The sequence below is a fragment of the Leptonotus elevatus genome, chromosome 12 (assembly GCF_054856555.1).
Source record: "Leptonotus elevatus isolate MCC_2025b chromosome 12, RoL_Lele_1.0, whole genome shotgun sequence".
In the NCBI taxonomy this organism is placed as follows: domain Eukaryota; kingdom Metazoa; phylum Chordata; class Actinopteri; order Syngnathiformes; family Syngnathidae; genus Leptonotus; species Leptonotus elevatus.
Window position 1 is genome coordinate 19810811 of NC_141250.1, and position 16915 is coordinate 19827725.

General features: G+C 42.3%; 2 protein-coding genes across 6 annotated transcripts; both read right to left on the reverse strand.

Moving 5' to 3' along the window:
* Positions 1-4613: 4613 nt before the first annotated feature.
* gja3 (gap junction protein, alpha 3) lies at positions 4614-10717 on the reverse strand. Of its 4 annotated transcripts, none has more exons than XM_086091890.1 (4): positions 10649-10717; positions 10199-10260; positions 7906-8309; positions 4614-6923 (listed from the first exon to the last, which is right to left on the reverse strand). In XM_086091890.1, the coding sequence occupies exons 3-4, from the start codon at positions 8269-8271 to the stop codon at positions 5883-5885; spliced, it is 1407 nt and encodes a 468-aa protein (XP_085948016.1). In that variant the 5' UTR covers positions 8272-8309; positions 10199-10260; positions 10649-10717; the 3' UTR covers positions 4614-5882. The 4 variants fall into 4 exon arrangements, with proteins under 4 accessions (XP_085948016.1, XP_085948018.1, XP_085948019.1 ...); XM_086091892.1 differs by lacking the exon at positions 10649-10717 and adding an exon at positions 10576-10643; XM_086091893.1 differs by lacking the exon at positions 10649-10717 and adding an exon at positions 10529-10631.
* A 1951-nt stretch (positions 10718-12668) lies between these two features.
* Positions 12669-16378, reverse strand: gjb8 (gap junction protein beta 8). 2 transcript variants are annotated; one of them, XM_086090938.1, is made up of 2 exons: positions 16121-16378; positions 12669-15141 (listed from the first exon to the last, which is right to left on the reverse strand). In XM_086090938.1, the coding sequence occupies exon 2, from the start codon at positions 15051-15053 to the stop codon at positions 14241-14243; it is 813 nt and encodes a 270-aa protein (XP_085947064.1). In that variant the 5' UTR covers positions 15054-15141; positions 16121-16378; the 3' UTR covers positions 12669-14240. The 2 variants fall into 2 exon arrangements, with proteins under 2 accessions (XP_085947064.1, XP_085947063.1); XM_086090937.1 differs by having other exon boundaries at positions 12669-15059; positions 16121-16374.
* Positions 16379-16915: the final 537 nt, after the last annotated feature.

A 16915-nucleotide genomic window follows, 5' to 3' on the forward strand; every position in this document is an offset into this window, starting at 1 on the left:
GCATCTTGTTCGGCGTTAAAGCGCTCATCGGTCCACCTACAGGGACGCCGGTCGGGGTTGCGCCTTAGTACCGGACTCAAATCGGAAAACCTTTAAGCGAGCCTGTTGGGGCGGTGTCGGTACCGACACGGGTGTCGCCGCTGACTCGGGTGTGAATGTGCCTCAGTGTGTAAATATGAACGTGTGTGTGCGCGCACACATCTGCTGGTGTGCTTGTGTTCAATAAATTACTTTTTTTTTTCTAACCTCACGACTCACTTGTTTTTTTTATTGGAAACAAAAAGTACATACAGTGTTACCGTAACTTGGCTCCCCCAACTTTCGCGTTTTTCAAAATTCTAGCCATTACTTTATTTTTGTTGTTTTTTTTATAACCAATTTATTTCTCTACCACGAGATGAAAGCAGGAAATGTCACAACATCCGGCCACTATCAGTTCACGTGGTTGTGTAAAGTTACCACTGCATCACAATACCTCAATTGCAATACGTTAAGAACACATTTTCCCTGGTATGTCTGAAAACATTTTAAAACATCTTTATGTGAAATTTTTTGAAAACGTTATCTATACCCCGTTTCCAAAGTCAGTGTAATACAACGTCATCTATTGTAATGAAAAATGATGCTTTCTATGTTGATCATCCAGTGAAACGAAAGCATTTTTTCCCCCATCTAAACCCTTTAAATCGTTTTTTTTTATTACTAAGTCAAATAATTACAATGTAAAGACTAACTTGCTGAAGTACAAAATAATCATGATTTTTTTTCTTTTTAATAACTAATTTTATGCAATACTCTTAAGACGATGTCGCATAGAATTGGGCTTCGACGTAGCGAGTCCTTGACTAAGGTAAATGTTCTTCACTTCTACAAAGTTGTGTTTATGTTAATTCCATTGTTGACCATTTCTTTCTTTGAATATTAGCTACAGAATAAAGAAACACAGCAGAGATTACTGAAAGAGTTTGGACTACTTGAACCAGGTAGTTTTTTTTTGTACTTCTCAAGTGATATTTGTATGCTTCACTATTATTTTGTCATCTCGAAACACACCGGCAGTCGTTCGTACTTGGTTCTCATGCGTTAGATGACCACAGTTGCCTGCCAATCAGCAAATTAAGTAAAGTAATTGATCTTGGGTGCAATACATAAACATTCCGCTCAAATTCTGAAATCTGCTTCAGTACAGTAGCCAAGTCTGTACTGAGCTGCTGCACGTCACAGCTTCTTGTCTGGCAAGTCTCTCCAGTAGGGGGCGATATGTTTGCACATTGAACTCTAACCTCAGCTCACAGGGGCGCTGTGAAAGTTGGCGTCACTTGATCAAATTGAAGCAAACGGAGTCGTACAAATGTGACTTAGTTCTGTACTTGCCTTGCCCTCCCCCCTTCCACAATGTGGATGACTGCAGCCTTATTTTTGTCATTTTTCTGTGTGAGTTGGCCAGACTCCAGTTACTTGCCCCATTCAAGTGCCGCCTGCGAGTGTAAAAAGTTTTTTTTTTGTCACCCCTGTGGACCGTTTTTATTGTTTGAGCTCAATCCCCGAGCCTTTCAGGGACCACAAAGAGAACGCTGCGCTCAGCAGGGGCGGTGGGGGGTTCGGGGGGGGGGGGCAGACTATGGGGCGGCCTGCCCGGCCTCCTCGATCACATGATATGAACTCGCGGCACTATTGCATATTCGTCAGACTTTTTCACAAATTTTGGAGAATTGTGCTTTTCGTTGCAGAAAATATCTAATAATTCGGAATGTAGACGTATTTTGACTGAGAAAAGCAACAGCACGCCTGTTCCGACGTAGCCACATTCTGTCCTTTGATTGCCGTCACATCCGTTGAGAAATTAAGATGCTATTAACTGCCATTACATTTTCCGATGTCTAATTCGATGTTTGTTGAAAATGTATTAGGGATAAAAAAATTTTTTTTTTTTAAAGCAATAGCAATCCTGTCCTGACCTTGCCCCACATTTTGTGTTTTGTGTGACATGACATTCGTTGACAAATTGTGCTGCTATTGTGTGCCGCAAATGTTCCCAAGAACTCATTTTGATGTTTACAGAAAATGTCCAGTAATTCACAATGTCAATATGTTTGGTTTGAGATAAAGTAAATAGCACAAAAACCGTTGTGACATAGCCGCACTTTCCCCTTTGATTGCTGTCACGTGTTGAAAAATGATGCTCTTATTATATCCAATGATCTGATATCGAATTAGATGTTTACAGAAAAATGTCCTGTCATTCTGATTGTGAATGTATTTGGGCTGAGAAAAGCAAATAGCACACCTGTCCCAAGCTGGCCACGCGCTTTGCCTTTTGATTCACTTTTTTACACGCGTTGAGAAATACTTGCTATTGCGCGCCATTTAAACTTCACGCATATTTAGAAGCCGAACTTCCCTCTTTGTTTGGCATGTGACCAAAGGTCTGCTCCGGCGTTCAGGTCAGTCAGGTTACGTTGCGGGCTTAGACAATGTCCTGGCCTGACCTGTAGGTGTCCCCGCAGAGCTTTTTCAAGGCCCCATTCCTGGAACCCACCACCTTTTTGACTTCAATGTACTACGATCAAAACAAGTCACATGACAGCAATGTTGCATCAGTGGATATAAATGAGCAATATTTAAAAAAAAAAAAAAAAAAAAAAAGTGAAATTCATTTATTACTACTAATTGTTATACGGTATTTAGTTTCGATTATTCGTGCTCTCCAGAGAGCTGTGGAATAGCAGGAGTCATTATTTGGTTCAGTAGAATTTGGTACATTCGCTGTACAGTATATAAAACAACACTAGAGGAACAAAGTCATCACCCCCCCCCCCAAAATACATAAAGGTTGTGCGGGTGTGGGGGGAGGGCGAAGGGGGGTGTAAGGTATTTGTCCTGTGGGCAGAGTGTGAATTTGTTAGGTGATTAAAGGCTAAAAATAACCTTCTGGCAGCTCTGCTCTGGACACTTCAGTGACAAACTTTTCCAGGAGCGCAGAACATCCTCCAAACCTCAACACGTATGAGAGGCTATGTCATGCGAACGCTCGGCAAAGTAAAGTAGCAGTCGGTGCATGTTAAAGGGTTAAAAAATAATAATAATTACAGTCAATGTTGCTAAACTAACTGAACTTTTTTTTTTTTTTTAACACACCCCTTCTAGATTAAACATGTCTCTAAAAAAAAACATCTTTACAGTGAGGTTTTTCCAAATTGATTTTTTTTTTCAAATCAGGCTTTCAACAAAATTGTATGTTGTATGTGAAATGTATCAAAAGCATTTTACCAGCTTGTCAGCTGTTGAGTGTAGTTCAAAAACCTGGCAGCTGTCTTTTTTGCGAATGAAGATTTAAAAAAAAATCTTTACCTGGTCTGTAAGTGAAATTTTGCCAACCGACACACACACACACAAAAAAAGCATCTTTCTCCCCCCCCCCCCCCCCCCCAACTGCTACCTGTCGGTGAAAACCATGTGATCGTTAGGATGTTGAGTTTTTACCAGATGCCTGAAAAAAATTAAAGATGTCTACCTAGATTAAGTGAAAACTCTAAAACGTCTTTACCAGCTTGTTGTATGTATGTATGTAAAAAAAAAAAAAAAAAATTCTTAATAAAAATTATTTTGAGATCGACATTCCAAATTGTCTTAATCCGGTAATTTTTCTGTTTTTAGAAATTAAAAGCAAAAGTCTTTACAGAGTCACTGACATTAAGTGAAATTTCTCCAATTCCTGTTCACGAGGTTATTTCACAAGGTTATCAAATATGATAATAATATTCTCAAATTTGTAATTAGCACTTTTTACCAGGTTGTCCCTTGCTATATGAACATTTGTCATCTGTTCGGAAAAAAAAAAAAAAAGTTTACCCCACCAGTCCGTTTTTTTTGAAACCACAAAGAAAAATGTAAGCAGGTATCTACGACAAAGTTATCAAAATCGAATTGACAAGGTTTTCTGCCAAATATGACCTTTTATTTTTAAGATTAATATGTTTGCATATTCTGGGTCAAACGTCATGGTAAAAAAATAATATTCCGAATATTTTAATGGCTACCAAGCGGGATGAAATTTGCCAGGAAGGGGACATGTGAAGTTTCACGTGTCATGTGAAACGTTGACGCGTGTGAGGCGAGTGACGGGTGACGAGCTCGTCTCCCGTCACTCCGCAGCCACTGCAACCCCCGGGACCACTCGTGTCTCGGACCCGCCTGAGGGTTACGGTGCCACATGTCACGTGGAAGGCTGTCATTGTAACCACGCCCACTCCACCCACCAGCTGTGTGCTCTTAACGGTGACGTTCCAATGCAAGAAATGATTCAAAAATATATATTCATTGTACAAATATTATATTGTTGGTATGATGCAGTCGCACCGCAGTAGTAATTTTGATGAACACTTCTTTAATTTGAAATAAAAAAAAATATGTGATAAATGTTTTATTAAATAAGTCAAGTCAAATGTATTTGTATACATAATGCTTCGTCACAAAAGTAAAAGAAAATAAACGATTGATCCAAAAGTATTAAAACACGAGACGACTCCGGTACAAAAAAAGTTTTATTTAGTAACAGTTTTGTAAACATTTGAGGTAAATGAACATTTACATCAACTTTACAAAAGGGTCATTCGTACTCGCACACGTGAACACACGCACACGCACACGCACACACTGACATTCTTCTCTCGTCATCATAAGATAAATAACTTTTTTTTTATTTCATTTTTTTTCCATATTTCTTTAAAACTCTTGCCTTTGGTGTGAGATGTTAAGACATAAAAAAAAAGAAAAAAAGATTTGAAGTTCCTTAGAGGACGCTCTCTCCTTCTAGCAATGTTAGCATTTTGTTTCCTACATGTGCAAATCAACTACCAAAATGTAAACTGGAGGGGAAAAAATGCAAAATACTGTCAAAAAGGTTTGTTTTTTTTGTGTGTGTTTTTGTGAAAAAGTGTACAGTACCATCTTGTTGTCAAAAAGCCCCTGAAGATGATCGCGCTCGAAAGACTGCGCTTTGGTGATCGCGCTGGAGTCACCGTAAAAGTCTTGTGTGAGTTTGTGGCTTTTGTTTTCTGTGACAAAATGACATCGTCTACGAGTAAAATTCAATATGTCTTTATGGTTGTTTTAGGCTTTTTGGGAGGTTGTGTGAATGAAGGCAACTCGACAATGAAAATGTTAGCATTTTTGCTTTGTTTTTTTTCCTCACAAAAATGACACGTTTGTCATTTGGAGTGAAATTCAATAAAGCAAAATGCTGATGGATATCATTCGATTGTCGCTCTGCCCTGTTATGGAACCTTGTTATCGTTTTGTGTCATGTGACATGTTAGCAGTTTGGAACCCCCTCCGGGCCATCCGTCACTCCGCGCGTGGGCGTGAGCGCTGCAGTGCGTTGTTGGTACCAGTTTAAAACCGGGCGCGCACGGGAGTTCATTCAGCGCAGCTAAAGGAAGAAAAAAAGACAACGAGATCTTAAGGAAGAAAAAAACGAGATCTTCCCCCCCAAAAAAGTTCACAGCCCCTTTCACAGTATCGAAGCTGGCTTTTCCCCCCAGGTTGTTACTGTCCTGTGTGAAAGGTACTCAAATGGTATGGAAAGTGTTAAGTTCAACACCCGAAACTTAGTTGTGTGAAAGCACATCGTCGTCGGCGTCACCGGGGCGCCCGCGAAGGGGGCGCGGGCTCGATGTCGACTCGCGAATTTGCCAGCTTAGTAGTATCAGCGGGCGAACCCGCATCATGACAATGTCCGACTTCCGCGGGTTCCGTGGGAAAGTCGGTGTGAAAGGGGCTTGGTCGCTGAATCATCATCTGAAGTCTACCGCCACCTTTCAGTATCGTTTTGGCGTCAGGAAGTGTTTCTTTCTGGGTTCGGGAGGCCCGGGGGGCGGGGCTCAAACCGCCAAGTCGTCGGGTCTGGCCCGGACGCTGCTACTCTTGCTGACTTGACTCAACCGCCGAGGGTCCGGCGCGGAGGTCGCGGGGGGCTTGTGCATCTCCACCGTGGTGGTGGTGAAGCAGCTATTATCCGACTCGTTGACCTTGGAGCCCGCCGGGCTGCTGCGGGTGCTCGGACTGGAAGCCGGGGTGCTGGGGGTCACGCTGGGGGCGGTGTCCGCCGTGGGTTGCTGGGTAGATGAGGAAGAGGAAGAGGAGGAGGAGGAGGTGGAGGAGGAGAGCGCGGGGGAGGTGGCTTTCATCTCCCGGGTCTGCTGCTCCGTGGCCAGGTTGGCCCAGTTCTGCTGGGCAGCCAGCCGGTGATTGTTATTGTTGCTGATGAAGTAGTGGGCTGCGGGCCCGTGCTGGCGCAGGGCCTCCTCCTGCTGCAAGTTGTCCATCTTAAACTCCGCCCGGGGCAAGAAGGCCCCGCTGCCGGCGGTCACGTCCGCGTACTTGCCGGGGTAGCCGCCCCCGGTCCTCGGGGCCGAGCGCTGCGGCTCGCAGGCGCGCGCGCCGGTGGGACGCCGCGCCGACCCCGGCCCCGACCCCGGCCCCGACCCCGGCCCCGACCCCGGCCCCGACCCCGGCCCCGACGCGGCGCCGTTGGTCATGCCCTGCTTGAGCTTCTTCCAGCCCAGATGGTAAATCTCCAGCAGGTTGAGTAAGAGCGAAACGCAGGCCACCACCAGCATGAAGATGATGAAGATGGTCTTCTCGGTGGGCCGCGAGATGAAGCAGTCCACCATGTTGGGGCAGGGCCAGCGGGCGCACTTGTACAAGGGATGCAGCTGGAAGCCGTACAGGAAATACTGGCCCAGGATGAAACCCACCTCGAAGAGGGTCTTAAAGATGATGTTTAAGACGTAGGTGCGCAGCAGCGCCCCCCGGATGCGGACTTTGCCGTGCTCGTCCCGGATGGGGGGCTTCGCCCTTTTGCCGCCGCCTCGATCTCCGCCGCTGCTGTTGCCGCTCCGAAACAGCAGCCCCTTCTCCTCCTGGAAGCAGAGATGGGAGTCGGTGGGACTTCTCAAGTTTCAAGCAATTCCGAGTTACTGGCAAAAATCGAAATCAAGTTTCAAGCGAGGGTAAAAAAAAATCATCCAAGTCATTACGTGGGCTAAGGAAGTCACAACATAAGTAGCTGCAAAACCACAAACCAGTTCTCCACGCCGCTGATCGTTTTGCAGATCAGGTTGTATGAAAGGGGCTTAAGCCTGGCTTTTTCCTCGCTCACTGTCTCGCGTCAAAGGTACCGCCTTGAAAGTAGCATCTAAGGCAGAACGAAAAAAAACTCGGTCCTCGATGGCCGGAGTCCTGCAGGCGTTGGGATGGTTTCCCTTGTCCAACACAGCTGATATTATGATCAGCTCATCAGCAAGCTGTGCGTAAGCCTGATAACGATCCTGTTGATTGGAATCAGCTGCGTTTACCCGCCACCGGAGGGGATTGCGCAACGTCGGGATCTCTTACACCTCTGATGCGCCGTTTTTTTTTTACAGAATGACATTAAAAAAGCGAGAGGCTTCTTCAACATCTTCAACATCTTCAACTGGACACCGTTCACTTAAGTTCCTCATGGTTTTTACTTGAAATGCGAGAGTCAACGACCACCATCAAGGATGTTAATACCTAAAAAGTGGTCAACTATCATCATCTGGAACGAGGGAACCAAAATAACTTTTTTTTTAAACTCGTTGAATCAACGAGTGGACCGCAAAACATCTCGGCTGCAGTAGCTCACACGTGTGGGACAAGGGAGCCAAAATAAGATCCTACAACTTTTTTTTTTTTTTTTTTTTTTTTAAAACCTCTATCAAGGCTTTGTCGAGTGTGAATTTAGGACCCGAGTACCTGACAGCAGGTCAAACTTCCTAGTCTGGAAGTAGAGAAGTGAAAATTCGATCTCCGAAGAGTCGACCTGCGTCTGAAGGATTTTTTTCTCCCCCCCCCCCCCAAGTCCTAATCGCTCCCCCCCACCTCTTCCTGGAACTTGTTGGCCTTGCGCAGTTCCTCCTCCTTCTCCTTGCGCTTCTCCTCCATGCGGACGATGTGGAGCACGTGGCCCAGATATATCAGCGTGGGCGTGGACACGAAGATGATCTGCAAGACCCAGAACCGGATGTGCGAGATGGGGAAGGCCTGGTCGTAGCAGACGTTCTCGCAGCCGGGCTGCTGCGTGTTGCAGGTGAAGTCGGACTGCTCGTCCCCCCACACCTCCTCGGCGGCGGCGCCCAGCACCAGGATGCGGAAGATAAACAGGACCGTCAGCCACACCTTGCCGATCACCGTGGAGTGCTCCTGGGCGTTCTCCAGCAGACGCCCCAGAAAGCTCCAGTCGCCCATGCTTCAAGATTGCCAGCCTGTGGACGACGACGCGGTGTCTGGGGGAAAGAGGGGGCAGATGGAAAAACCGCTTGGGTTTAAGGTTTTTTAGAACGCGTCGTCAAAATTTGGGTGGGAAAAAAACTTAAATAAAGGCCTAAAATTGCATTTCCTGCCAAGGCTTTGTCATCTGAGAAATCAATGAATGGATCGTCGTTCCTAAAAGGAGGTCCCACTTCTTATCATTCTGAAACTAGGAGAGAAAAAGTCCTACAACCTCATTGGGCGACATTTGCCTCTCGTCCGAATGGTTGTTAACCCGCCAAGACTTTTGTCAACTGCCGTCAAGGATCTTTGTACCGTCTACTTTTATTGTCTGGAACAAGAAAACAACCTAATTTGAAATTAGACATTCGTCCAATTATTTTTATTTTTTTTACTTCCGTCAAAACTTTCTCACCAGTAATAAATCTGCGGAACGATACAAGCTACAATAAGGTCCCTTTTTTTTTTCAAAATCTTCGGGCTCGCTGGGAACGACACTCAGTTCCTTACATTTGGTGATGACATCATTTTTGTTTGAATTTGTTCAAATCTGATCTTATGAACGACAAAGAGGGTCTAACTTTTTGGATTCGGGGGAAACAAAAACTAGACCCTACGACCACATTGGACGAAATTTGAAACGACCTTTTAATATGTAATCCGCCATCGTTGTTTTCAAAGACACGCGCACGAGCTTCTTCCTATTGTCATCAAAGCGGCTGCTGCTCATTTCATCTACTGTACTAAACCGTCACTCTCTCTCTCTCTCTCTCTTTCTTTCTGTATGGCGGGCAATGCTCGCTCGCCCGCTCACCTGTTCGCTCCACTGGCCAGCAGGCATGTGCTGAGATCGACATTATCGCGATGGAAAACACACACGCACACACACACACGGGAACAAATAGCGACACCACCCTTCTTTCAACCGGCGGCCCACTGTACATGCCTCATTGGGATTATTAGAATTTAATCATCATTAAAGAGAGACTTTAAAAAAAAAAAAAAAGGGGTATTTAGCAATAAATGGTATTCATGATCCAGTTTTAGTTTGCATGAGGAAAGGATACTTATCACTTTTAAGAAACACTCCAAAATCATCTAAAAAGTAAAAAAAAAAAAAAAAAAGTTTGTTTAATGACAAGAAATGATACTAACGCAAATGAGTTTGCATTCGAAATGTACTTTTATAACTTTTTGGTTTATGTTTGAAATCATCGAAAGAAGTCTTGCCATTTGGGAGGGAAGCTTTTTTCGGTACGTTTGTGACCTGCTGAATGCGGAATCGACAAAGAAAACATGCGAATGAAAAAGATCATTTCAAAATAGATTTAGAATTCGATGAAATGTTACAAAAGATAAGGAGAGCAGAAGACGTTCTATCTGTACTATTAAGGGAGTTTCTTTTCATTACTATTCAATTGAATCGGCTTCATCAAAGAAAAATGCCAATTCAAAAATAAGTTAAAAACTATTTAATGCATACAAAAAAAGTCTACATAATACAATTTTTGACAGCTTGAAAAAGTAAACGCCATTTAAAAACAAAGAAGAAATTTCAAAACTACTGCATAAGTAAAAGCTATTTTTATATATACAAAATTAGAATAAAATGTCTAAGATATTTTATATACACTTTAAAAACAAAAAGTGCATGCTCATATCTGGCACATGATACAATTCAAAATGGCTTTCCAACCCATGAATGTTTATCATGTACAAAAAAAAGAAAAAAGATTATCCCATGGATGACTGAAAATATATAAATCCTTAACAAACCATTCAATTCCGAGTTATGGACTTTAAATTTTTTTTTTTTTAAAGTTTTAACTTGGACGCTGATGTCAATTGTAACGTGTGCCACATAAAATAAATGTTAGTTGAAATAAAAAGAGGATGAACTTACAACAATGTCGTTGTATTAAAGCTAATAAATCCATGGACCGGAGTTCTCGATATTCTCCACACCTGCGAGAAGCACAAATGAAGTAAAATAACACGTAACCTCAAAAATGTCAAAAATAAAATATTTCCTGGCATTGTGTGGCCTGGTTTTGCCTTTTCCCTCCTAAATTTAAACAACTTCCATTCAATCCTGTAACTTTCCAATATGGCTAATCATTTTAAAAAAGTGGAAAAGCTTTACAAAAATAGCCCCCCCAAAAAATGTAGTAAAGATAGCACACACACAGACGCACAAAAAGTGACAAAGCAGAGGCTACTAGAGAGCAGGCACCATTGTTGGCTTTGTGCACACTCCAAACGCTAATTAATAACACTGACAATTCATATTCAAATCTGATAATACTCCAAATGTTTCTTGTGCGTGAATAAGAAAGCAGAGATGTGCTCGTACCTTGACACAGCAGAAGGGACGCTCTTTAAAGTGCACGGCAAAAGCTCACATCCTTTGGGGGTGCCCCCGGGGCAAACGCCCCCCCCCCCCACCCCACTCCCCCTGAAAAAAAAAAAAGCACGCCCTCGTTCGTCTATGCGCGGCCCTGCTATGCAAGTGGGATTTTTTTTGTGCACGCCTGTGTGTGACCTCCTCCAGGGTGCGCAAGAAGAAAGAGAAGCCAAAAAAAAATGAACAAAAAAAAAAGAAAGGGAAATAAGCTGTTGTTTCGTTAGGTGGTGCGTTCAGGTGTCGTCGACGTTATGGGAACTGTTCATGCCGGTTGCCGTCACGCATGTCTGCACTGTCAGTCACTGCGTGCATGAGTGAAGCCGCTACCACGCCCCCCACCCCTCCCAGTGGAACCCCCTCAAACCCAAAAAAAAGTTCAAGTGGACTCAAAAAGCGTCACGAAAATCATGAGTTTGAAGACAGTTGACGTCGGTAGCAATTATATGTATGCGAGGATTGGAAATTATTATATATATACTTTTTTTGTGTGTGAAAAATATACATTTACGGACTAAAACAATTAATTTAAAAATACCAGTTCTGAAATATAAACAAAATAAAAAAAGATATTGGGTTTAGAATAATAAACCACAATAAAATATAATACTAAATAATAAAAATTCAAATGTAATAAAATACATTTTAACGATTGCATATATGTATATAGAGCCATATATACATTTTGATTAGAAAAAATATAAACATCTTTAATATATCATATACTTGAATTTAAGTCAATTGTTACATAACGTGTGTAATTAATGATCAACAAACTTTTCCCATCATCGTCATCATTGGGGGGGGGGGGGGGGGGGGTTGGATGTTTATTTTTGGAGCGGAGAGGACAAAGACAAGGTTCCTCTTGTTATTGAGGGGGAGGTGTCAAGTCGGACGCGATTAGCGAGCCGCCAGCCGCTAAAATAAGACGAGCGTTGAAAGCTGATGCAACACAAAAGCAACACACGCATACGTTAGCTTAGCATGTTGCTAACTTTACCAAGCAACTTGACGTCGACCAACACAATTTAAATAGCTGTCGTTTTACTTTAGTTTTCTTACACGCAAACTTGTGAATTCCAGCAGTGCCTCTAACGGCCACCAGAGGGCAGTATCGCGCCGCAACGAATTCCTTCCCCTTCCTGCTTCATTACATGTCAGTCTTCAAAGGGTGAGTACTTATATGATGGTTACAATTTGAGCCCGTAAGTGGAGTAGTTTTACTTTATTTAGGTTTATATAACGGCATTTACTTCCGCTATCTTATGGCTGGATCTTAAAATGCGATGTCCACCATTGTTTATACATATGATACATTTTTATGATGGTTTCAGTTTGACCTGGAATCCGATTATTTGTATTTTCTGTCAGGTGCCTTCAAAGTTAGAGTAGTTTTATTTTGTTTTAGACTTCTATTGTAGTGTTGGACTCGCTTTTTTCTTCTTTTTTTGACCGAAAACATTGCTTGTACGTGTAATGAAAGTTTTACAATGAACAGTTCGACCCAAGGACAGATCATTTGTTATTTCCACTCAGGCATAATCAAAGGCAGAGTCATTTTATTTGACTTTAATTTCAATTTTACTGCAACGTGACTTAAAACATCTTCCATTTTTGATGGTCATAGTTTGACCCAGGAACAGACAAATACAAACGTTGATGTTAGTTTTTGACATTTTCGATTCCAAGCTGCGAGTTAGCGTTAAAAACATGGGAGGACAATCACACTTGAATTTCGTGTCACAAAAATGCAGTAAAAAAAACAAAAAACTTACATGTATCAAGTGAGTAAATAAGCAAAACTGTCAAAAAGAACATTGTAAACTCACTAGCTGTCAGTGTAACGACTCGATAAAGATCAAGAAAAAACACTCATCTGTGACATAATCAACATCGCACTGGAGTTAATAAATAAAGAAAATCAAGTCACATGACACTCTGTCACGCTGCCATTCCCCCCCCCCCCCCCCCAAGCAAATATCTTCAAACGTCAGTTTTAGACAAATTAAATAAAAGCCATTCAAATACTTTGGATCCAAGCAGAGAGACCCAAAAATGACGTTTAGACAATGTGGCCAAAAGTATTGGGACACTCTCCTTTGTTCTTGGCAGAAAACGAGTGGACCTCAAATGCTTCCCTGAGGAACGTCACTCAGTTGTTCCTTTGGGACATTTTTTGTATACAAGGCAATACATCTGTTTTTGTGGTCCTTTGTGTCTTTTTTGTAAACAAATGTCATCTTTCCATGGCAAAACATCACCGACGTCCAACCTGACAGATCAACTTGTCGCATTTTGTGCACAAATATTGTGACCAATATACAGTACCGGTACCTTCTTTCTTTTTTTGCCAAAGAATAGCAACGTTGGAATAGTTTGTAGAAAATGTAGGAGTGTGTCTGCGGTTTTAATGGCGAAATGTTGTTGTTGTTTTTTAAAATATATCATCTTTATCTGACGGTCTGCAGTGTCGACTTTGAGGCAACCTTTCATGGTCAACTGTTGCATATTTGTGATCAAACATTGCACTTTTTGTTCAACCGTATATAAAAATAAAAATAAAGCATATTATGGTCTGATTTTGAGAACAAATATTTTGGAAGCATTTTGTATAAAACAACTCAGATAGTTGGGTCAATTTGACCCAAATTGGGTTATTTTTGGCCCAAGAGTTTTTAGTGATGAATTGACTAATTATGTGGTGTGACCCAAACATTTTTGTATTATTGATGATACCCTCTAAAAAAAAAAAAACACTATGGATCTAAAAGGGGCTTTTTGTCTTATTTATTTAACCCAAAAAGTCAATTATAGTTAATTAAAAGTTAGTTAGTTAAAAATGAATAACTCACAAAACAACCCCCACAAATTGGGTAATTAATTGAACCCAACTTTTTGTGTGAATAACCCAAAATGACACCCCCCAACAAAAAAGAGGTTGGTTTAGTGGGTTATTCATCTGGGGTTATTCACACAAAAAGTTGGGTGTTGAATGAATGCCCCAAATGGGGTTGTTTATTGGGTTATTCATTTGACCCCATTTTTGGGCAAGTAACCCAAAAGAAAAACCTACAAACAACCCCAAAATTTTTCATTTTTAAGTTAGGTTAAATGACACCATTTTTGGGGTCGTAGGTTTTTCATTTGGGATTATTTGCCCAAAAAGTTGAGGGAATAACCCAAAATGAATAACCCACAAGCCCTAAAGAAACAAATGTGTTGTTTTGTGGGTTATTCATTTTGATTAAACTTTTTGGGTTAAAATGAATAACCCAAAGAGTTGGGTTGACCTTATTTTTGACCCATATTGTGTTTTTTTTACCCAACTGTTTTTAACTCCTTTTTTTTCTTTTTTTTTTTTTTTACAGGGCTGGCAGTGAATGAATACGAGTTTTGGTGGTGACAATCTTGCAAAGTGAAATGATTGATTCGAGACGACCTAGGAGATGATCCATCCAGGTTGTGGCAGTTCTAGGCGCATCTCGGCCAGGCTCGCGTTGGAAACATACACGGACGTTCTGACGTTGCGTTCCGGCGGTCTCCTTCAGCACACGGTCTTGCGCATGGAGGAGTCCGGGGAGGGCGCGGAGAGCAGCAGCTCGTTCTTCTTGTTCTGCAAAGCGGTGCCGTCCCGCGCGGCGCTCTCCTTGTGGTTGTACGACAACCTCCGGTTCCGGTGGCGGCCGGAGCAGCGCATGAGCGCCTTGCCCACCAGGTAGCCCAGCTCGGCCACGTTGAGCACCATGCAGATGGACGAGGAGCCCACCATGAAGATGGTGAAGACGGTCTTCTCGGTGGGCCGCGAGATGAAGCAGTCCACCTTGTTGGGGCAGGGCCACTGCTCGCACTTGAGCAGCCGCGGCATCCGGAAGCCGTCGTAGAGGAAGTAGAGCGCGTACATGAAGCCGCCCTCGAAGACCAGGCGGAAGAAGAGGCTGCAGGTGTACGTCCACCAAAGCGTGCCGGTGATGGGGAGCCGCCGGCGTTTCAGCGTCTCCAGGTCCACGTCGCTGGGCTTCTCGGCGCCGTTGGACGCCAGCATGGTGCGCTTGTCGCCGCGCTTGCGGTAGGCCACGTGCATGGCCACCAGCAGCGCCGGCGTGGACACGAAGATGAGCTGCAGGCACCACAGGCGGATGTGCGACACGGGGAAGAAGAAGTCGTAGCACACGTTCTTGCAGCCGGGCGTCTGCGTGTTGCAGGTGAAGTCGGACTGCTCGTCGCCCCACACGCTCTCGGCGGCCAGCACCAGGATGGTGATGCGGAAGATGAACAGCACCGACAGCCAGACCTTGCCCAGGCTGGTGGAGTGCTTGTTGACGCCGCCCAGCTGGGCGTACAGGGCGCCCCACGACATGATGGCCTGCACGGGCGGGATAAAAGGGACAAACAGCAGCAACGTTGGTTCTTTTGGAAGTCCCTCAAGACAGTTTCGACAGTTTCACCTTGGAACAGGAAACACGGTAGGCATGCTGGTCATGAGAAGACCCACAAAAAAGTCTCAGGAAGCAATGCACAGGAAAACTTTCATTTTGGTTTGAAGTTGAACCAGACATTTTAGGCCAAAAATCGACTTGTAATCATAAAACGATATTATTTTGAAAATACAGTTGCTGAAGTTAGTTTCACTTTCAAACATGAAACTTGGTAGACCTTGTCTATCATGAGAAGACCCACAAAAATAATCTCAGGAAGTCATGCCTCAAAAGACACATGAAGTCTGTTATTTTGGTTTGAAGTAAGACATTTGAGATAAAAACTGTAAAAAGTAATGATAAAATTGGATTAAAAAAAAAGTCTGTTTCATGTAGCTCCATGAAATTTAGTAGGCGTGTCTATTATATGAGTAGTAGACAGAAAAAAATATATATGCTTTGAAGCTGACAATTATATAAAAATTCTAAAAGTAATAGTATTTGTTACACTGAATTCTTTAAAAAATTCTGTAGAGGAAAACCAAACGTTAAAAATAATTGGCTTTGATGTTAAGAAAAACCTGCATGTTGTTATTGTTACTGTTGATGTTTACAGAACATGTTAGGTTCATTCTCTAAAATTGTCTATGTTATGGACGCACTGGGTTCACTGCAGTTATTAGTTGGAGCCACCGGGTGGTGCTGCCGTACTGCCAGAACAATCACATCAGCCGAGCAAGAAAAAAAAAAAATATATATATATATATATGTCTGTATATATATATAAAATATATATATATATATAATATATATATATAAAATATATATATATGTCTGTATGCAACACATTACATATATCTATTACATATACTCACACACAATAATTAGTAATATAAAGTACATATACAATATTCAAATATATCCATAAAAAAATATATGTATAGTTAAAAGCAGAGAAACACAGTCGTGCAAAAATAGATGGCCGTAGCGCGCATCACCATGATCTCACCTGTCTGTGTGGAGAGTCCAATAAAAAAAACAATATATAAATGTAATCTTCCGTAAAAAGTAGTCCTTGAATTCACGGCCGTTTATTTTTATTTTTAATTCAATTAAAAAATAAAGTCAAACCTCTGCTGGAGCAAATATGAGATGTGCTGCTGGGAGATGAGGAACTTTGATCAAAGACACATGGAACTTCTCAAGCTCAACATGCAAGAGAAGGGGTGGGGCCACACACACACGCATGCACACACACACACACGCACACACACACCAAAGAGCCTGTGAAGAAGTGATTTTAACAAGTTTTGGTACAAAAACGTTCATGTTAGTTTGGTGAAAGACTGTAAATTGTCTTTGATGTTCATCAAAACTTTTTCAAGGTTCAGTGAAGGTTTACAAATTGTCGTTGATATTTACAAAAACACGTATGCTATTTTAGTGAAAATTGTGACCGATTGAATTATTTGATTTTGCCCGAAACTCTAAATTGTTGTTTTGTTTTTTACAAAAATATACAAGAAGCCAAATTTTTGCTGATGTATATGAAAACGTATCTAAAACAATGTTTACAAAACGTACATTTAATTTCTGAAGCCTTTCCTGTTTCCGAAAACGTGTACGTGAGGTTCGAAGACAAAAAGTGTGTGAATGTGAGTGAATGGAACGGACGCGTGATGTCACAGCAAATAGTTGACCGTTCCTTCCTGGCATTCAGGAAACAATTTGACCTGCTCGACAAACAGTAACGGCTGCAGCAGTAGTCAGGTTTCCACCCAAATGTTTCGAAATTTGTATGCGA